This window comes from Sparus aurata, chromosome 21 (assembly GCF_900880675.1).
Source record: "Sparus aurata chromosome 21, fSpaAur1.1, whole genome shotgun sequence".
NCBI classification, from domain to species: Eukaryota; Metazoa; Chordata; class Actinopteri; order Spariformes; family Sparidae; genus Sparus; species Sparus aurata.
This window is the reverse complement of record NC_044207.1, coordinates 12,909,626-12,930,420: the sequence shown is the minus strand read 5'-3', so window position 1 is coordinate 12,930,420 and position 20,795 is coordinate 12,909,626. Positions and strand designations below refer to the sequence as shown.

Genomic DNA, 20,795 nt, shown 5'->3' with positions numbered 1-20,795 from the left:
GCTCTTGGCCCCTCTTTGCTGTATGGTGATTATATTAAGTGAAATAGAGATGGCAATGAAAATACCTCATTTTTTTTAAACAAAGGTGCTTCTGCATCACTACAAATGTACCATGGGTCAAAGATAGCAACAGCTGTAATGGAATCTGCACATTCTGGATGTTATGATAGGTATGAGAGGCCTAAAAATGGTCAGTAGAAGAGAGGAATATATGTCACATCTAATGCTGGAAGCATGACTTGAACAGAATGCCCCGTGGAACATGGCAGGAATGTGTGCTATGGCTAAACATTCCCGTTTTTCACTCCTGCGATCAGAGGGGTGCTAGCCACGCAGGGAGACGAGCTCAACATCGCCCACTTAACAAGGAGAATGTGCTTGTTTGAAATCAGCATTCCTCTCTGAGTGCTTTTATGGGACAGTTTCTACATACACACGCATACCATCCTGAGCTCTGTATGTCCGTCTCCTCTCAGATTCACTCCTCAGGAACACAACAGCTTTTTTCCCTCCGTTATCCCATCAGTACTATTCCTGAGGGCTGATTGGTCACTCCTTATCTGTGAGTGAATAAACGGAGAGAGGTGTTCTCTCCTCCAACTGTCTTAAAGACCACCTAGATTGCTATATCTCCGCTGGTATGTTGAAGTCTGTGGCAGCTTGTTAATCTTTTAAAGGAGCAATTCCCTCTGGTTTTCGCTTTTCATATATCTCATTTTCATTATAAGCGCTCGTCACCTTTTCTGTGATGTTTCAACCGATGCACTGCACTGCTGTGTGGATGCTGAAGGTGGCTGACCATGATGATTGCTCTACATATATCATTGTCAAAATATGGGATACAGTATCTTCTGATGGAGAGAATTTGACACTAGGTGCGTGCGTGCGCCCACTCTCTCATTCATTGCCAAGAAAGCAATTATCCACTACTGTTTTTATACACAAATTTCTCTGGCCTGTAAAATTAACTACATTATCAACAAGTATTAACAGTCATTACACCCATTTAAAATAAAAGGAGTTAAAATTAAAGGTCCCTCTACATTCTTTATAAATACTGTTAAAGGATCAAAACACTAAATTGACAAGAAATGCACACAACTTATTTTCAGAAACTGTGCCTTTAAACGAGCCATTAGGGCCCCTGTATGTCACTGCCCACGCCATAATGTGTGCTAACTACAAATAAAACTCACATCTTACATCTTAACAATGTTATGTGTTTAAAACTTCTTACATTGTGCAAAAACAAGTGATAAGGGGGTGGAGTGGCTCAGACAGGGAGACCATTCACCTTATTACAAGACATTGTAATCAAAATGATTTTAAAGCTCTTCTTTTAAGATAAAGTTACATAATGTTGCTTGTAACGCATCTGATGTTAATTTCTTTTTCTTTTTCCTCGCAGAGAGAATAATAGACAGTATTTTAACCACCACGAAGAACTACGGACTTGGAGAGGAGCTAGACAGGTGATTGTTGCTGCTCAACCACATTAACTGGAAGTCCTGTTTTTGTCCATATATCAGTTGTCAATGTAACTAACTTTCGACCCTCCCGCCCACCCTGCAGTCTCAGCTGTAAAAGATGCATCATTGTGGGCAACGGAGGCATCCTGTCCAACAAGTCTCTGGGCTCCCGTATAGATGACTACGATGTTGTAGTGAGGTAAGATGATGCTGCATTAAAATAAAATGCTATGAAAATGAATGAGCAATTTTTTTTCCAATCAACAGTATTGTGTATAATATGTCCTGATTAAAACAACACCTCGTTGAAATGCATATACAGAAGATGTATTTTGTGCTGGCAGGTTAAATGAAGCCCCAGTAGCTGGTTATCGCAAAGATGTTGGGTCCAAAACCACCATGAGGATTACCTATCCAGAGGGAGCAATCCAGAAGCCTGAAAGCTATGAAAAAGACTTCCTCTTTGTTTTTTCCGCTTTCAAACCGCTGGATTTCAAGTGGCTCAGACAGATGGTCTTCAAGGAGAAACTGGTAAGAATCTATTTAAGTCATTAAAGAACGAAAGTGAACATATAAAATACACACACAAAAACCCAGAAAGATCTAGGAATGGTGACTCACAAATGACATAAAAGAAAAGTTGTTTTTTTTCTTTTTTGTATTCATTTTGTTTTTTTCCTCAAATACTGTGAAATAGCAAATTTGGCATGTCCCCCTCACTCCCCTGCACCCGCCTAATTTCTTCTTCTCTGAGTGTCTGAATGTCTGAGTGATGCGTCTTATTTTTAGCAGAACATAACAGTGTAACCTCTGATCACATTCTGTACATTCCTTCCTGTGGAAGCGTAAGCCGTTTTTGTAAAGAGGTGAAGAGGACAACACTGGTGTCTACTACATAAAGGGGATGTTTCAGATTGCTTGATTGCGTAATGTGGAACGGACAGTTTAGAAAAACCAATGACTAGCAGACAAGTTATGTTTTCTGTCTGGCAACTACAGGAATCTTCTTGCTGCTCCTTTGTATGATGTTGTTCACCATCTTACCTGTTCTCATGTTGTGATGTCGGCATGCTAATAAGTATGAATTCATTTACGCATAACAGACATTTTGGGTATCCTCATGATTGCCACAGTTAAGTGACTGAGGCTGTGAATAGGCTTCTTAATCACAAGGGTCAGACTGAGTGGCAGAACTGGCTTTCCCTTATCTTTTGACTGTTACAGAGGGCAGTCCTTTTTTAATGGCTCCTGTCTCCTTTTATATCCATTGTTACTGAAAAAGCTCTCACAAGCACTTTCATTTTGATCATGTTGAACAGTCTGTGGTATCCTTGAGATTAAGAGTCGATTCAACTCAAGGACGGTGGGACCTCTTCATAGAGTCATTAAAATGAAGAGAGTCTTACATTAAAGGAGAAGTTTTTTATATGTTTAGCCATTATATGTTAAATTTTTTCATTTTATTTCACTTTCCACTACTGCAGTTTACTGCAAAATAACACTAAAAGGTTGTCAATACCAAATTTACTAAATTATATGAAATATACTGTAAATAACACAAAACAAATGAGCCGTGCAAAAGTGGTTCCTTAATGCACAGGTTTACACAGGCTAAATGGCTAAACTGTTTTGCTTCATTCTTGGTGAGCGATACTTCTGTCGACCCAGAACTGAGGAAACCTTTTTTATTTTACAGCACAGCTGTGTGACTGACAGATCTGCTGTCAGCTGGATATTTTACAAGGTGACTTTTGTGAAATAGTACAGTCATGTGCAAGGGACGGTGGAGGAAGACAAAATAAGAAAAGGACAAGTTCATTATAATAGGGGATGGAAAGGGCATTCGCTGGCAAGCTGAAACTAAGAAATGGTATGAAGTGGATTAAAGGTTGAAAGAACATGGGAAGGATGGAGAGAAAGGATCAAGTGAAACGGGGTAAAGGGAAACAGGGTAAAGGGATAATAGCTTGGGAAAAGAAAATGAGAACTGGAAGGTAATAGTAAAGTAAAACGGAGGAAAATGGCTTGCTTGGCTGGCTGATGGCCCCTGCAGCCTTTGATAGGGCCCAGATTTTTCTGGTGTGTCAGAAGCAGAGGACAGTGGAAATGGCTGCCTGGGATAATTGATCTGGCCCCTGGCGTTTGACTCAGCCCGCTTTGATCTGCTGAGGAAGGAAGAATGTTTCTCATGGGTTAAAAATCAGGGAACAGAAAAAGAAATCTGGGTCTTTTGTTTGGAGCCTTGATGATAATTTGGAAGAAGTAAACCGACAGATGTCCAAAGACCCATGAATGGGTATGGACTAAACATTCTATCACTTAGCCAAAACACCATAACATCAGCAACATCTTTTCTCATCTCCATGTGATGGCAGGATCTGGTTATTTGGTTGGTAGGCTGTTTGCTTTCCACAGGCTGGACCAATTCGATACTTTCATTTCTGGTGAGAACTAACTGGGTCAGCGTGTGGTGGTGGATTTCTGTCGGAGCGTTTCTCACTAACCTGATTGTACAATAATTAACATCCTGCTTCCTTTCTAGGCTTGGCTATCAAAATAACAAAGGTGCCAGTGTTGATATTTACATGTTGAAATGAACCCTTCCCAGCGCCTGCAGGCTAGTATGGTGATAACTCAGTAACAGCATGTAGACTCTCCTCACGACATGGTGTCATCAGACATTACCTACATGTTTAATCAAAGATGGCACCAGTGTAGACATAAATAATACATATATCAGACAAAATGTGGTAGTGCGTAAGATTAGATATACCCAAACGATTGTTGGACTTGCTAGTTAGAGTCCAGGCCCCAAGAATGGCAGTGTTTAGTACTTGCATAGTCCATCAGTTTAACTCATTCGGGTGTGTTGGACTCTATTGCTCTTGATATTTTTGTCAAGGTTTAGAACTACTTTATGTCCCTTCTTTACTTTGTTGCAGTTATATATGTATATTATTATGTAGCAGGTAGGGCTGCACGATTCTGGAAAAAATGTGAATCACGATTTTTTTGCTTAGAATTGAGATCACGATTCTCTGGCACGATTTTAAATCTTTATTGCACTGATGAGTAAAAAACATTGTAGTATGGCAGAGGCATACTACTATGCCTCTGCCAAAGCAATGTTTTTTTTTGTTTTGTTCAAGTTCTGTCATTGGATGAGAAATGATTTTTACAAAAGTAAAATAAAGAAGATGAGAGGGCATCCTTTAATCCCTCATGTTGTACAGTGTTTATTGGCTAGGTGATATGTGATAGCTGCTTTGATCGGCTTTCTAAAACGAATCACGTGTTGTAAAGATGCTTTACCACAGGTTGAGGGAGGAGGCAGCGGCAGTGCTGCGTTTTGGGGGCGCTTCAAAAAATCCGGGAGGAAAATAGGAGCATTTGTTTGTGATTCAGCTCGAGATATAAAATGCTTCAGAGTCGCTATGTGTAGAAATAAGATCACGTGTATGTGTGAATCGAGATCGCGATTTTTTTTTAACGATTTTTCGTGCAGCCCTAGTAGCAGGTGTCAAGTTAATTTCACTGTTAATCTCTCATTTAAATTTCTCTTGTGTCTAAAGCTCTTAATCTGATAATTGTATGCATTTGATAAAAAAAATCATCTTTAACTCAGCTTTTTGCAGGATGCTTAGTGAAGAGATAATGTACTCAAGGAGTCCTCAGCACTTTGCCATGAAAAAATGAACACCTGTCACTTCAGGAGAATAAACAAAGATGAGTAGCATGTGGGTATTAGCTCACAAGTAGCTACATAATCAGCATGAAAGCATGTACAGATGCTGAACGGTGACCTTTTTTTTTAAAAAACACACTTTACCGGGGCAACATGATCTGTTTACAATGGAAAGTGGATTTGAAGTCTTAGCGACAACATGAAAGGACCTGAAGTGCTGTTAAAAGACTGTTATCCTTGCTTAATTGTATGTGACTCACACCCTGCATAGACTAATGCAGTGGAAACATAAACATGTAGAGTGTTTATGTGTGTATGTACATGTGTTTTCTGTGAACTCACAGACACTTTTCCATCAGTGACTCCAGGAATGTTTTGTTTAATTTTTTACCCATTTCTTTCCACTTTTTACAAGACTAAATCATTAGAAGGAAGCTATCAGAGATTTTGTTTAGAGGATGATACCACATACTTCAGGATACACAGCAAGAGGATCATCAGGATGAGGAAGTCCTCACCAAGTAGCAACAAGCACACCTCCCTTTACCCCATGTAGTCCATCCCAGAGGGACAGTTGTCCTTTGGAGGCTTTTATGTCCATCAGTCCAGCAGGGATTTTCTTTGTGTGACCTGCACACTCACAGCTGGAAGGGATGCAAAACCTTTCCACTCTCCTTCTCCGGTTATGAAAGCAAGTGTATGTTTTTTTTCTTCCTTTTCTTTGAAAGGTTAGTGGGCGGTGAACAGTTGTTGTGCAGCCTCAAGTGACTCATCCAGCCAGTATCCTGCGCTATTGTGGCTTTTCAAATGCCTACAGCGCTGTCTTGGATGGCTGAACAGAATACAAATTAGCGAGGCAATTTCTCAATCTGTTATTTAGTGTTTTGTACACTCACAAACACACACACTCATACATAAACTTCCAAACTCTTACACACACACATACTTTCTTGACCTTGGTCCTGATCTGATCTCAGGCCTGCAGACACAGTACTTTCTCTGAATTTTAGATCTACTACGCATACAACTACAGCACAGCAGCATCACACGGCTTCCAACTTCCTTAATCCCTCATTACCACAGGTCTGTGTGATTACGACTGTGTCGCTCCACTTTAAAGTCCGACCTCACATATGCTGGTTGATTGCCCAGTTACATGCTGTTTACAAGTGTGCTCAAACATAATTTCCACAATCACTGATAAATTCTTTTTTCCTATTTATCTAGTTTAAATTTTCCCCCTCGTGCACATTGCGCGCACTCATAGTTCATGCTCACACAGCCGCAGTTGTTTGTATATGTGTGGATATTTTCAAACAGAGCCAGTGAAGGATATACAGCCGGTGGTAAACACGGGGTTCGAAGGTGGAGTGTCGGTGTTCTATCTCTCCTGTTTGTTTACAGGAGCTCTGCCTGCTCTCTGCGGGCCAAAGAGATAAATGATGGATTGAGACAATTTGAGGAAGAGAGTACTTCTCCTTTAATAGAAATAGAGCCAGGGGTTCTTCATCAGAAGTATGAAAATATTGTAGCCAAGCCAATATTTTAAAATACATTGCACGACTCTTGGGTGATGCCAGAAATCGAGTATTCAAGGAATTACAAAAATAGCCAGTTGCTTCACATGACTGAACACAAATTTCCTGCGGGAATATTGCTATGGAACATTTCCGACTGTTAATCTCTGTGTGACGCCCAACTTTTTCAGCTCGTCATTTTAGCCCAAAAAGTTTGTTGTAACTCTATCATTGAGGATGAACTGTGGGACTGAAATAACGGATATATGGCTCCTTTTTTTTTTTTTTTTTAAGCCCAAACATCTGTGCAGAAGCCCAAAGTAGCATGCATACATGCATTCATAAACATTTACATACTTGTAAACATGGATTTTGAACATGAACCAAGTGACTAACATAGGGTCCGGATGTCACTGATTACCGTGAGTGTTGTGTTTCAAAAATGAGTCACCTACCTCGCCCTGCAGTGATTAAGACTCAGACCTGCACTCTTCGTTCCTTTAGTGGTGTGTTCTGATGCAATTGAATATTGATGCAAGTTTAAGAAATCTTTGACATGTCAATAGAAGGAGCAATTTGTTTTTAATTAAATTTCTCAACCAAATCACCAGAATACATGTTAGCAAAGTGCATTTCTTCAGAACCACAGATAAATTCAAACTTAATGTTTCTTTATGTTGGTACTTTATATATGTTCAAGTTCAATTTACTACTTCTCTCATCATCACAATGTGCTTGTGCTTATCTTTGGTTTATGCGCATGAACCACCTGGTTATGATAAAGAAAACTTCATGGTATAGCTTTTGAACATTTATTTTTTTTTTTTTAAAAAGCTGTTTGGTCGCCACAAACATGGCTGGAGATGGTCCTGCTTCCTTTAAAAAACAGCCTATTTTGGATGCCACAAAAAACGCCTGGAGATTATCCGCTGTCCTGGGAAAAATAGCTGTTTTTTGCAAATAACATGGGTGAAGATGGTCTGCCTTCTTGTGAAAAACACCTGTTTTTGTTGCTACAAGCATACGTCTGGAGATTCTCCAAAACACCCCTCCAGACTCAAACTCTGGTCACCCGTTTGTCAGCCTCATAGCATGCCCTCCGGCTCCTGATGTGAAAGTCAGCTGATAAGCATCTAATGTAAAAATGATTTGTACAAATGTCAACCTCAGACATAAATATGGTTGGTGAAAACGTATTTGGATGTGGTTAAACCTGATCAAAATAGGTGATTTACACCTTCCCCATTACCAGTAGATGAGAATTTCTGTTTCTGTTTTCGTTTTGTCTGGTGTCTGAAAACTGGAAGGAGTAGAAAGCAGCACGGAGCATGGTGACACTTTTTAGCATCATTTACCTCAGTCTTTCTTTCAAACTCAACACTGACTGAATGATGTTTGAGCGCTGCATGAATAGAGATGGATGGAAAATGCACTGACACACCAACATCTGGAACTTCAACGTGCTTCATAGCATCACAACACAAAAGGGGTGAAAACTAGCCGTTCACCCGAGTGTCACATTTCTATCACTTCTGATCAGAGATCAAGCTGATAAACACCCCCGACGACTGCAGAGTCATTTGACCTGCAAATGAATGCCGATTGTACCCAGTCCTACTGAAGACAAAAGTCAGATGTGTGTGGGTGTTAGTGGGTTTTTTGTCCAGTGTGAAAGGGGTATTCGTCAGATACCAGCAGGGTCCTGTCACTGGGCCAAAGGAGCAACCTGTTCTCTCCCAGAGAACCATGTTACAAGTCTTAAGGGTCACAATACTGTCAAGTGTTGGCACTGTTTTCACGTTGGTCGTCATGGGAGTGTGGAGACAAGGGTTTCACACACCGGATAACGCAAGAGAGGCCAGGAAAAGAGAAACCACTGTGACCTCAATGAGGCCAGAGGTCTTGGTATGTGTCAAGAAAAGCAAAGGCAAATTGGTGAATGCTTCAGATTCCTGACTAACAAACGGGAATAAAACAACCAAACCAGGATTTTTACCCCTCTTACTTTTTGGGAAAACCTCACTCCTTTCAAACGTTCTTTCTGAAATGGTTCCTCTTGTATGTGGTGAGACACTGCAACTTGTAAACTCAAAGGTCCAACATGTACACAGTGCTAATGACCTCCAGACAACCTTAATTGTGATTGTTCACAGTTCCGAGCTGCCATTTTTAAAAAAATCTAAATTGCTCTAAGTCTACATTCTAGAATCCAGTCCACCTCATTTGAGTCTAGCATTTGTGTCATTTAAATCGTACTATGAGATCATTGTGGATGATACACAAGAATCAGGCATATACTGTTTCTGGTTACTACTTGCGGCTGATGGAAGGTTGAGGCTTGTTTGTGTTTGTTTACATTGAAGGGCTTTAAAGCCACCCTCAGTAAGCCAGCAGATGTGAAACCCCTCATATTACAGCTTGGTTCAGTGCAGATTTTTTTTTTACACTCAGCCCCCCAGGAGCTATAAACTACTTCATTCAATACAGAGAAACATTTTGGGTTAAGGTGAGTTAAGTTTCATTGGCCACAATGAAAACCATAACTGTGGTTGGATAACTCCAGGCTCCACAACATGTTTCTGATTTTGAAGTTTTACATTAGTCTTTCACCACCAACAACCCATAGTTACTTCTGACATTTTTTTTCTGACAGCTAGACAGCTAGAAAGTTGTACATTTTCAACTTCATCACTTACTTGGCCATAGTTCTAAACCTCTCTGTATCTGTCAGTCCACATCACTTTTTCCATCTGTTTGATCACGCACTCGTGTTGGCTTACAGTAGGTCTTGTCCTCACCGTCTGACATTGTCCTGCTCTAATCCTGCGCTTAAAGCTCCTCTGGTGATGGTTTGTATGGCTGTGATTTTTTTTTTCTACAGCTGTGAAATTACATGACGAATACATTTTGCTTTTGAAAAGCTTTTGTTACAGTTAACATTGCTGACATTAAGAAACTGAGTGCTTTTATGGTATTATTTTACTCTCAGAGACTCACTAAGGAAACTCCTTTTGAATCAGTTGGACTTGGGAAGCAGAGCAGTAAAAGTGAAATTGTACACGCAACATGATCAGATACAGTAAATATGTTGTGTGAGATGGTATGTTTACTTCAGTTCACTTATGGCAAGTGTTGTTATTGTAGCTGATGACTCATGACCGCTCAGATATGAAGTAGGTTTACTGCAGAATAGACACATTTTCCTCCCATTCCACTTTAAAAACCACTCAAACAGCCTGAAACGACTAGTTTCAACTTCAACTTCTCTGAGCCTCACTTGTTTCAAACCTGTGAGCTTTAAGTTACATGATTTTATGGACACTTTTTGAACATTTGGAATGAGCCTGTCTCGGATTCACGAAGGGAAGTTTTGAAAAAAAGGACCTCATGTTTGTCTACCGGTGGTTTGGTCCACCGCTAAATGTGAAGCTGGGAATGTGATCGTTCTTACATCATCGTCAATCGTCTCAACCATGGGCCCTTTTCCATACACATTGTCTTGGCTTAACTTGGCTATCTTGGTATCCTTAACTGACGACACGCTTGTCTTGATTGGACGACTGTTTTAATGACTTTGCTGACTGTGGTGATGGTCATTCACAAGCATGTCACTGCACAACTCGAAACAGCCTGTCAACATGACTTGAAATGCTGGAAATTAGTTTCATTGATATACAATGGAAATGGACCTGGGGAATTAATCATATAATATAAATTAGATTAATTAATCAAATAGTGCACACTGATCTGACTGTTGCATTTTCTTCTATTCACATAATTTAAGGTTTAACTGGTTCTCCTTTCAGGACATCATCTTATAGCACCCTCTTTTTCTGCTTTGGTTAATGGCACCTTGACTTGAGATGTAGTGCTACCAACTATTCTTGATGTGCCCACATAACAGTCGTGGATGGAAATATACATTCAGTTGCATTTTCTTCTACGTATTTTTCTGGAAATTTGGTAAAAATTTGCAATAAATCAGGTTAAAAACTTGATTAATGTCGACACAAGTAGAACTGTAACTTCCTGGTCCTTTGATTTCAACCACTGTTCCATGGCACACCAGTGTGCCATGGGAAATTGTCCAATTATCTCTCAGATAACACAATTGCCAGACGTAATGATGACATGTCTGCAGACATCGAAAGCGTTGTTTTGGACACCATCAGAGAAAACTTCCTACTTTGCAATGCATTGCCAGGAAAAAAAACAACAGGATTTTTCGGGTCACATCAGAAGGACCTGAGGACCCCAGTGAGAGTGTCTGTACTGATGAAGCAGCAGCCATGGTCAGGCTGGCATCTTTGACAGATATATTTCAGCATTCCATTCAAAGATGCACCCCTGCCAAAAACATCTGGAAAGTGCCAACCTTGACATGTTCCCCATCACTAAGAAATGACAAGGAGATGTCAACACTGCTGCACTGTGTGAGATAATATGCAAACATATAAAACTCTTGAGGAGAAGTTGTCATTTTATTTCCCCTCAACCTTCACGGTAGGCCTTGGCTGGGTTAGGGGCCCATATAGCTCAGCTGCAGTTTTTGGAAAGGACATGCCTTTGCAAACAGCTATTTTGACATTGCTTCCATTTTCCACAACCCATAGATGTGAGCTGATCTTTTCAAGCATGACTGCTATAAAAAAAATACTATAAACAGAGAGAGACTGACGGCTGTTGAGGAAGAGCTTTGTGTGTGCTTTTCTTCAGTTCCTGCCAGGACATCAGCTTTGGATTCATCTAAACAGGCCCAGGTTTCACACTGAGTGAATAAAAACCTATTGAGAGACTAAATTGTCTATATATGCTGTATTAGGCTACAGTGTGTCATTTTATAAAATTTTTGGTTGGTGGTGTGTCGCAGGGTTTTTTAATTTAAAAAATGTGCCGTGGCTGAAAAAAGGTTGAAAAACCCTGTCCTAGTCTACCGTCTTCTGACTGAGTGATGTTGACCTCTCAACGGACTCCATGCATTGCGAACATTTAACTCTCCCAGCTGGAGAGCACACAGCCTTGTGCATGCACTTAAATCTAATAATCCAGACCAATTTATCCATAAAGCTGTCGCAGGAGAAGGGAACCAGCCATTTCCTCTCTGACCGCTGCCCGACGACAGGCCCCAAACACCAAAGCTGCACACTTCTGTTCACCTTTTTGAGCATGTGTTTGTGTCGGCTTGATGATTACTGCTCTTGTGGTGTAGGACCACTCTGCAGCTTCCTGTTCTGGCCACAGTCAAATGCCACTGACTCAGCAATGTTTCTCGCGACAAACTAATACACACTCACGTGGAGGTTAGTGGTCAAACCCCAGTGGAAGCCACATCCTGTTCCCTGCAGGCTATTTGCATTTTTGATGACTACCTCTGCAACCCAGTTGTTAAACAGACTTCAACCACTATTACTAATAATTTACAAGCGTGTTTTAAACTTTTTCAGCCAGATAAGGCTTGTGGATTCTGACTGAACTCGTCTCCTATCACCAGTGCACAAATTTAAGCATCCATTCGCAGTAGCAACCCACAAAAAAAGTCTTCATTGAAGGAACTTAGCCGCTCCTCAGGAGTAGTTCCAAGGAGATATCATTTACTGTCTCTGTCCTGTCCAACCCAACTGGTGAAGGTTTGAGTTGGTGACCTTTACTGTAAGGGACTGCCCACATTCCTAAAGTCATAACAGTACCCACAACCCCCTCCTGACCGCCCTGAATCCTTACATACTAATTGCTCTTCCGTTTCTCGAAGCCACCTGTACTTTGCCAGATGTCTGAATATGTTCAAAGAAACCCCACCCCGTGACATTCATGTCTATGTACATGTCAGGTCATTGCTGTTTAAAGCGAGGGGTGTATGGTGTGTCATTAACCTCACTCCTTCCTAGAATAAAGGGGGAAAAAAGCGCATCGCTTTCTTTATTCAGCATACACAGACGCGCACACATCCAAACAGTGCTGCTAAATAGATTCCTGGCAAACACAAGCTGTGTTGACAGGAGAGATGAGCTGCTGTTCCTGTTGCAGCTTGCCGAAGGCACAGAGCCGGGCCCAAGTTCAAAAAGAGCCGCCACTGTTGAAGCCACAAAGCCGGCAGACTTGTTGCTACTGCCTCTGCCAACACACACACACACACACACCTGCAAACACGCGCACATGTGCACGCACACACACGCAACACACACGCACATAGACATACAGGCACACACACACACACACGGGCACACACACAGAGTCATGCTTTGCTGTGTCAAAGGCGGCCGGGCGGGTGCTTGACTATTTGAACAGGTGATTCCCATTTAATTCCGCTGACCCTGTTGGCTTCATGCCTTTTAGGAAATCACACTGTCAGGCAAGTCAATCAAGCACTGCTGGATGGTTACACATTTGGGGGACTGATTCGTCATAATGCATAATCTTACCAGTTAGTTGTTTGGTAAGAAGTCAAAACGTCTTATTATTTGCACAATGTGTATAGGCTTTATTTTCAAAGGCTTCCTTTTTTGAGTGTGTGTCTCAGTCTCCTGATATCCAGTGGTTGTTCAGGTACAACTGAGTTGAACAAATGCATTTAATTGTAGTTGCATAATTTCATTCAGGTGGTTCTCCTGGCTTGTCTAACAGATTGTCCTAGTGATGGATCATGATGATAGTATTGTGGAAAATACCTGAGGCCATATTTAATAGTTAGATCCTATGTAGAGTTTGTGTTTTTCTAACAAAACAGCGACGGCAGAAACTAAATGTAGAGTAAACCAACACTTAAAAACCATAACATCTACCGATAGACTATTATTATACCATAGAGCAATGATCAAGCCCGACCAAACACGATGGTGGAATGAACAACCTGAAGAAGAAGCAGGAAGTTCTAATGGGAAAGTCAGGGAGATGCCTTATGAGGACATTTGAGGGAATACATTCAAGATCAAGCCAACAAAGGAACGGAAACTGCTCCTACTGAGTCAGTGCGTGTAAGCATTGTTTTACTTGCTTAATCATCCTCATCGTCATCATAATCATCGCCCTTATTTGCCATTTGTCTCTCTGTTATTAGTTTATGTAGCCTTTTCCATCTGACTTAAAACCAGACTACAAAGTCATTTTTTAAGGATTTTAGAGTTAGAGTACATTTGTATCTGCTGTACACTGAAAAATGTTCAAATGTTTATTAAGATGGCCCTCAATGTGTGATGATTAAATGTAATAGCAAAATATAAAGAGGTACATAACCCTTACCCTTTTCCCTGCAACTATTAAAACCTTTAAGAGGGGGGCTTGATTCTGCCTCTACCAGGACTCATAATTACTGATGTCCTTCCAGCCCCTCACCCCGACTTCATCCATTAAAGGCCCGAAAGCCATTTCCCTAATCAGTGCTGGTATGGGGTCTGGCTTCTGGTTGGCTTCTGTGTTTTATGTCAGCCTTACAGAGGATAATCTCACTTTGATGTTTGGTTGGTAAATTGCAGTAAGCTGTCCACCGGGGAGGTGTCACCATGCGAGTGTCAGTTCTGTGTTTTATGCACACAACTCTGACCTTCAAGAGAAAAACCAGTCCAGTGTTTATGATGAAAACATCTAATACACAATGCTCTGTTTTTCCTCTCTGTCTGTGTTCCTGTCTTCACCTCAGAGGGGCACAGAGGGTTTCTGGAAGTCGGTGGCTCACCATGTGCCTCAGGAGCCGACGGAGATAAGAATCCTCAATCCCTACTTCATCCAGGAGGCTGCCTTCCAGTTCATAGGCCTGCCCTTCAACAATGGCCTCATGGGCAAAGGGGTAAGACACATGCAGGCACACACTAACAATGTTAATGTCAGTAAGGAATTAGGGAAGTGCACAGGAAATATCAAAAGTTGACAGTGACTTTAACAAAATCTTTAAAAAGTCACACAAACCCTGTGATTGCGTTTTGAAGGGGAAAAAAAAGTCCCTGTTGTCCCGTCGATGCTTAGGACAAATTTCAACCAATCCAGTGAAAAATAAGCGATTGGTTAGACTGAGAATACACAACAACAAAAATGCTGATATTTAGCTCTGAGGGTCAAAAAAAAAATCTTAACCTACAAAGTATTTGGAGTACAGTTGTAGGATTTTGCAAGGTCTCATGAATTCAATCTCTGTAGCATCCAAACGTGAGAGGATGAAGAAGCAGCGAAACCATTTTCATTGGCAAAGAAAGAAGTGCTAGAAATGGAAGCAAAACAACAATTTACATTGCTGCAAACCAGGTCCAGTCTGAAGTCTACAGCACTCTATCATTTCTGGATTAAGTATATTTGTTTCTCGTGAATCATATTTATCTGGACTTATCAGGCTTTGAACAGAGACCAGAGAATGATTTGTTTGGAGCAACAAAAGAAACATCTTAAGTAAAGACCAGATATGTAATACTGTTGCTCACATGAGCGGGACTGTTTGTATCACTGAGTTGTGTTTCAGTGAGTTCCGTAGGTAAGTAGAGGTGGATGTTGTTAGAGAATTGGAGAGGACATGAGGAGCGTATCACCGTGACTCTGCCCTCTGGGGCCACCACAACACCCCTGCATGAACTCCACTCTGCAACATGTGTTCAACATGTGGGCATCTGGCCTGCGAGTGTGTGTGTGTGTGTGTGTGTGAGAGAGCGTGTGTTGGTAATTTGTGTGCACATTCTGTGTTTGTGTCTCGGTGTTTGCAGCACACTCTCATACAATACATGCTGCAGAGTTGTATGATTTGGCACATTCTCTCCCCAGAACACTTTCCTGTCTCTCCTCCGACCATCGTTGTTTATGTTTGTGGAAATTAATGAGGTCGATTTGTTACACTAGTGTTTACGTTGAGAGTGTGTGCGTGCGCATGTGTGTGTGTGTGTGTGTGGCAGAATGTGTAAATTAACCTGTATTGGAGGACGCAGTAGGGGGTTGGCCAGCTGCTGGTTCAGCTCCACCTACCCCGAGGGCTTCAAATCAGGGTAATGATTTAAATGAGGCCTCCCTCCACTCTTTCTTCTGCACCCACTTTTTTTTACCCCCCAACACTCGCTTTTTTCCCCGTCTTGTTCTACAACACACACACACACACACACACACACACACACACACACACACACACACACACACACACACACACACACACACACACACACAGCCTCTGTACCCCCCAGATCTCTGGCAGCCCAAGGCGGTTAGGAAGCACGGTTCAACCCTGTAGATCACTGTGTCGTAGCAGGGGTCTGCAGGGGTCGCGTCTTAAAGGTAATAGTTAATCACCAAGTGCTCAAAGTAAGTTAGCAGCAGTGGAGCAGAACAAAAACAGAGGAACAGAGGAGGGAGGGAAGTAAAGACATGAAGAGGGAGTGTCAGAAACCACAATCATCTTCAAAATCGGCTGAAAATGTTACAATCCTGCATGTTTTTAGTCCATATTAATCCCTGAATTAGTTTACAGTAATAAAGGGTGTGTGTGCCGTGGTGTTCTGACCGCATGTGTCTCTGTTTTTGCCACAGAACATTCCAACTTTGGGAACAGTTGCTATAACAATGGCACTGCATAACTGTGACGAGGTGGCCGTGGCTGGTTTCGGATACGACATGAACACGCCCCACGCACCTCTGCACTACTATGAGACTGTCAAGATGTCCGCCATCAAAGAGGTGAGTCTGTGAGCATCTAAGAAAAGCACTTATTTCTCTTAAAAAATGCTTTGAGAGAATAATAAGTAAAGCCCCTTGTGGAGCACATTTAGTAAATTCTCATGGAGATCTTAAATGACGTCTGTATGTGCTCAGAAGAGGGACTGAAGAAAACAAATAACTTTAATCTTTGATGAGAAGGGACCACCACTACTCCTGTGGAGGGAGGGAGTGAGAGTGGACTGGCCGACAGCCAAAATACATTCACTACAAAGCGTTCACCGTGTAGCCTGATGGTAATATTAGTCTGAGAATTTTGCATGAATTGAACTTCTCCCAGCTTTTGTGTTTGTATCCAACCATGTTTCAGTTGTGAGCTCGATGAATGCTGTGGCAGAACATGATCTGTTGTCAGGACTCGCTGCTTTTACTCTGACAGATGGAAGTATTCACATGTGAGGGTTTAATGGAAGGCTCTTTTGTGATGTTAAAACTGTGAAGGTGGGAGGAAAGATGTCTGCACGGTTTTGTATAGCGGCTTCGTCATAAAATGCGTTTTCTTTTTTGTGATAATTGTGCCATCAGTAAAGAGATGCCTGTTTGGCTTAGGTTCAGTACTCTGCAGGTCCATAATAAAGATGTAATGGGTAACATTTCTGCGACTACACGCCTAGACTTTGTTGAGTTTTCTATTTAGTTTATTCTAAATGTTTCCAAAAATGATCAAACCCCCAGAAATCCATAATTTTGCAGTTCAGTGCCTGATGCTAAAACTATGGGGAAAACATGGTATGTCAAAGACTGAGGAAGAACTTGACCTGTCCATGTACATTTCTGGCTGAGTCGCGTCAACAGTGGTTGTCTAACGTTGTTGACAGCAACTCCCGTGAGCCCACACTACCTCACAACATCCAACTAAGTCTTTTGTTATCATTGTTTTGATTGAGAGACCCATTCTCCATTAAGAACAGTTTGTTGTTTTGTTTTGGGTTTTCATAACTGAATAAACTTAGCAATCAATGAGGATGTTTCTCTATCGATTGAAATTTCTTCCCCAAAATTACCAATGCACCTTTAACAGACCACATACAGCAGTGATGGCATGGAGTTCACAAATGATCCTTCCAACTGTAAAGTTATACCCAATAAAACAAGAAGTTGTCCGCTCTAAAATCACTTCCGAACCGGTTACCTGAAACAAGCATACATGTCTCAAGGAACTGAAACGCATGGAGAGTCTCTGTGTCCACTTTCACAGAGTCCATAAATGTTGCAGTGATGCTGTATTTTTACACATGCTGTAACTTTCTAACTTCGTCCATAATCCAGAAAATAAAGAACAAAACCTGTGGAATTAAAACATCAAGAGGTCATATCTGTAATTCCCCTGGAGTGAAGTGGCTCTGGTCTTTCGTCAGTCACTGTATCAACATGCTAACTGTTAGCGTGTCGTTTGAACAATCACTTTCTAAACGGCCTCATGACGGATCTCTCTCTCCTCCATCACTCAAGTCTCCCCCTGCGTGTTTACACTGAAGCCTGGTGGAATCAAAGATGTCACCCGTGTGTTGACGCGTGTAAACCATGAGCTCAGTATGATGATAACCTTTGTCTAAACTCCCAGTGAACCGTTGGCATTTATTATCATCATCTTCATCAACATTGTCATCATCAGCCACACATGGCTAATTAATGGGAATACTTTAGGCTTTTTTGTTTGGAACACTTAACAACCACTTCTCACTGGGGACGCTGAGTTGTGAAATTATCCACACATTATTCGACCTTCAGGGAAAGAGCCTGTTCCTTATCTAGATGGGTGCTTTAAAGTAATAAAGTAGAGCTTGTAATTAAACAAGTTATATAAAACGTGATCATATAAAAACGTCAGATCAGTTAATGCAGTGTGGCGGGGAGGTCTCCTGCTGTGGTGGATGAGATGCCCCTAACCCCCGTATCCTACCCCCACTACTGTTTTCTCAGAGCTATTCAAACTTATTGATAAATGGATTCAGTTAAAGCTGCTGTGATCATTATTTTTTATTAACATTGGATCGAATGACTTTTTGTATGTGAAAGGAGTAGTTCATAACACAAAGGTTTATCATCCTCATAGCTTTTCGGTGACTTTTACTCATCATTATGGTTCTCATTTGCTCTTCTTGTCAAAACTGGTTACCTATGTTGGTTAAAACTATGTATGAGGAATGAGATTGGTTAGCATCAGGGTATGAATGTAAGGGTAGCCCTGTCAGAGGCAGAGTACGGTCGGTCTTGCCAAGAAAAGCAATGGGATGATAAGACGTGTTCTATGGCCTGCAACTTTACTGTTTTGACTCTTTCTCAACGCTATCATCATCCTCAATTCCATCTGCAGCAGAGAGCTTCTTCTTAAAAGAATGCTGGGATAAATCCACTAGCTTGTGAACGTGGTGAAACATTTGGCAGCTAAGGAGCCAAATATTTCCATCAGGAGGTGATGGAGACCCAAAATGGAGCTAAAAGGAGATTGAAAAAGAAAAGCCAGAATCAAGACTCCAACTTAATGTCCATGTTGCTCTGTTTCCTGTGATAGCTTGACAGAAAGCTGCACTCCATATGGCAGTTTGCAGGCCAGCTAGCCTGCTAGCTCGCCAGATGTACGATTGACTTGCTTAAAAATGTGGCTGCAAATATCAATAGTTAAGAAGCTAATTAATGCTAGTCCTTCAGCATCGCAGCTAACAGAAACCCTTTCTGTCCTCGACTTGTTACATACAGTATATTTACTAGTGCTCAGTAGTTTACAATATGTTTTGTCTCTGTGTCTCTACTAGCTCAGCTGTCAATCAAACAGCAACTGCCATGTCAGAAGCTAAATTCGAATGTTTCTCTAAAGGCCTTTTCATACCCCTTTTTAAGAATACATCCAACAATCACATTAACACAACTGTTGGACTTGAAACATCTCAGCCCTGTTTCTTATGTTAAATCCTAATACAGTGAAACTATAGCTTATTGTTCCTCGTGGTCCTGCTGTGACCCATCACATAATGTTCGGAGGTCCGACCCAGACAGGGTTCGAGTCTGTAGGAGAGTCTTGAGGCAGCTGCAGGGCCCAACCTCCCTCCTATTCCCTCCTGTATGTTTCTTCCTCCACCCTTTGCCTCCTTCATCTGCTCTCTGGCTGTTCTTTGCATCCCAAAGCACTGCACAGGAACCGCCGGCTCTGGTTACAGGTCGGCCCACTGGACTGAATCCTCATAGCACAGCAGGGAGGAAAACTGACCCGGTGTGGCTTTACACATATATATATGCACGCATGAACACCCACACGTATAGACTGGGAATAAGAAAACCCAAAGCTAACCCCCAGGTTTAAGTCCATTTATCAATGATTTTTGAAGTGCTCTCAAATGTCTTCTCACAGTGATCATGTATTTTTTTGTATCATTAATTAGTCATTTCTCTGATTCTCCCACAGTCATGGACACACAACATATCCAAGGAGAAGGAGTTCCTCCGCAAGCTGGTAAAGGCCAACGTCATCACAGACCTGACCAACGGTATCTGAGTTTACACCCACCTACAGTCTCCTTCTGCCTTTCCCAAAGGACTACTAAACAGGAAGCTGGGAGACAGATTGACCCTGGGAGAAAGAACCCTTTAGAATCCGGGTGGCCCACCGACCGTCTGGGTTTTCAAATCAAAGGAGATTATTTTAAAAAAAGATACAGGAGGGTTTCTGTGGAGACACACGTGCCTTCTGAACCAAAGACTCCTGCTGACTGAAGCAGGGAGGGCGGGGGGACATGAGGAGGACTGGATCTGCCGGGTTCCTGTGTTACCAAGAGACAGTCGCAGAGAAGATCTGCCGGCCCCGCGCTTCAACGTTTACCACTTCAACCCGCACCCCTCCACGTATCGCATGAATGGGTTGAGAGAGCAGATGTGTGTGACGCGTCGGCACACAGATGTCGGGTTTTTGCTTGACTTCCTGGCTGACTTGATGAGGGGACGGAAAGAGAAAGGACTGTGACTGAGCGTGTGGACGGACGGGGATGGGTTGAGTATTAGCAGTGCCAAACGTACCTCGTACAGAGGGAGAGCTCGTCCTCCTCTCTCCTTTTGCTGCCTGAATGTATTTACTTTCCTCAGTGTAAATATCAAAGATTTTTACTGTGCTTTTTAACAAGCTGCAGCAGCCCCTCCCCCCCCCCCCCCCCCCCCCCCCCCCCCTACACCCCCACTTGCCATTTGTCCAATCATTCATTCATTCATTCACTTTTTTACCTTCTGTCCAGGGACTGAAATTAACACTTGCCAAGCCAGTTGACAGATAAATAAGTGTTCCATTGAAAAACTTTAAGTCTGTTTATTTCAAGTGATTTAAACTGCATAAGATTCACTTTAGCAGAATCCGAAGGCAGGAGAACTGTATTAATTATTTTAGATTTAGTCTAAATTATTTTTGTGGAACTTGATTATTTCTATTTTTTCGTGTAGTGACCAGCTCTGGCAGGTGAG

The 20,795-nt window shown here is 41.8% G+C and overlaps 1 protein-coding gene across 5 annotated transcripts in view; it reads left to right on the top strand.

Moving 5' to 3' along the window:
* The window catches only part of st3gal3b (ST3 beta-galactoside alpha-2,3-sialyltransferase 3b), a 53,088-nt gene extending 32,614 nt beyond the window's left edge, over positions 1-20,474 (top strand). For all 5 annotated transcript variants that reach the window (XM_030402571.1, XM_030402572.1, XM_030402570.1 and 2 more), the window contains 6 exons: positions 1,409-1,472; positions 1,573-1,668; positions 1,814-2,000; positions 14,305-14,451; positions 16,164-16,310; positions 19,753-20,474. In XM_030402571.1, coding sequence (XP_030258431.1) covers positions 1,409-1,472; positions 1,573-1,668; positions 1,814-2,000; positions 14,305-14,451; positions 16,164-16,310; positions 19,753-19,842 — 731 coding nt within the window. In that variant the 3' untranslated portion in view covers positions 19,843-20,474. The remainder of the gene's footprint in view (positions 1-1,408; positions 1,473-1,572; positions 1,669-1,813; positions 2,001-14,304; positions 14,452-16,163; positions 16,311-19,752) is intronic.
* The last annotated feature ends 321 nt before the right edge of the window (positions 20,475-20,795 follow it).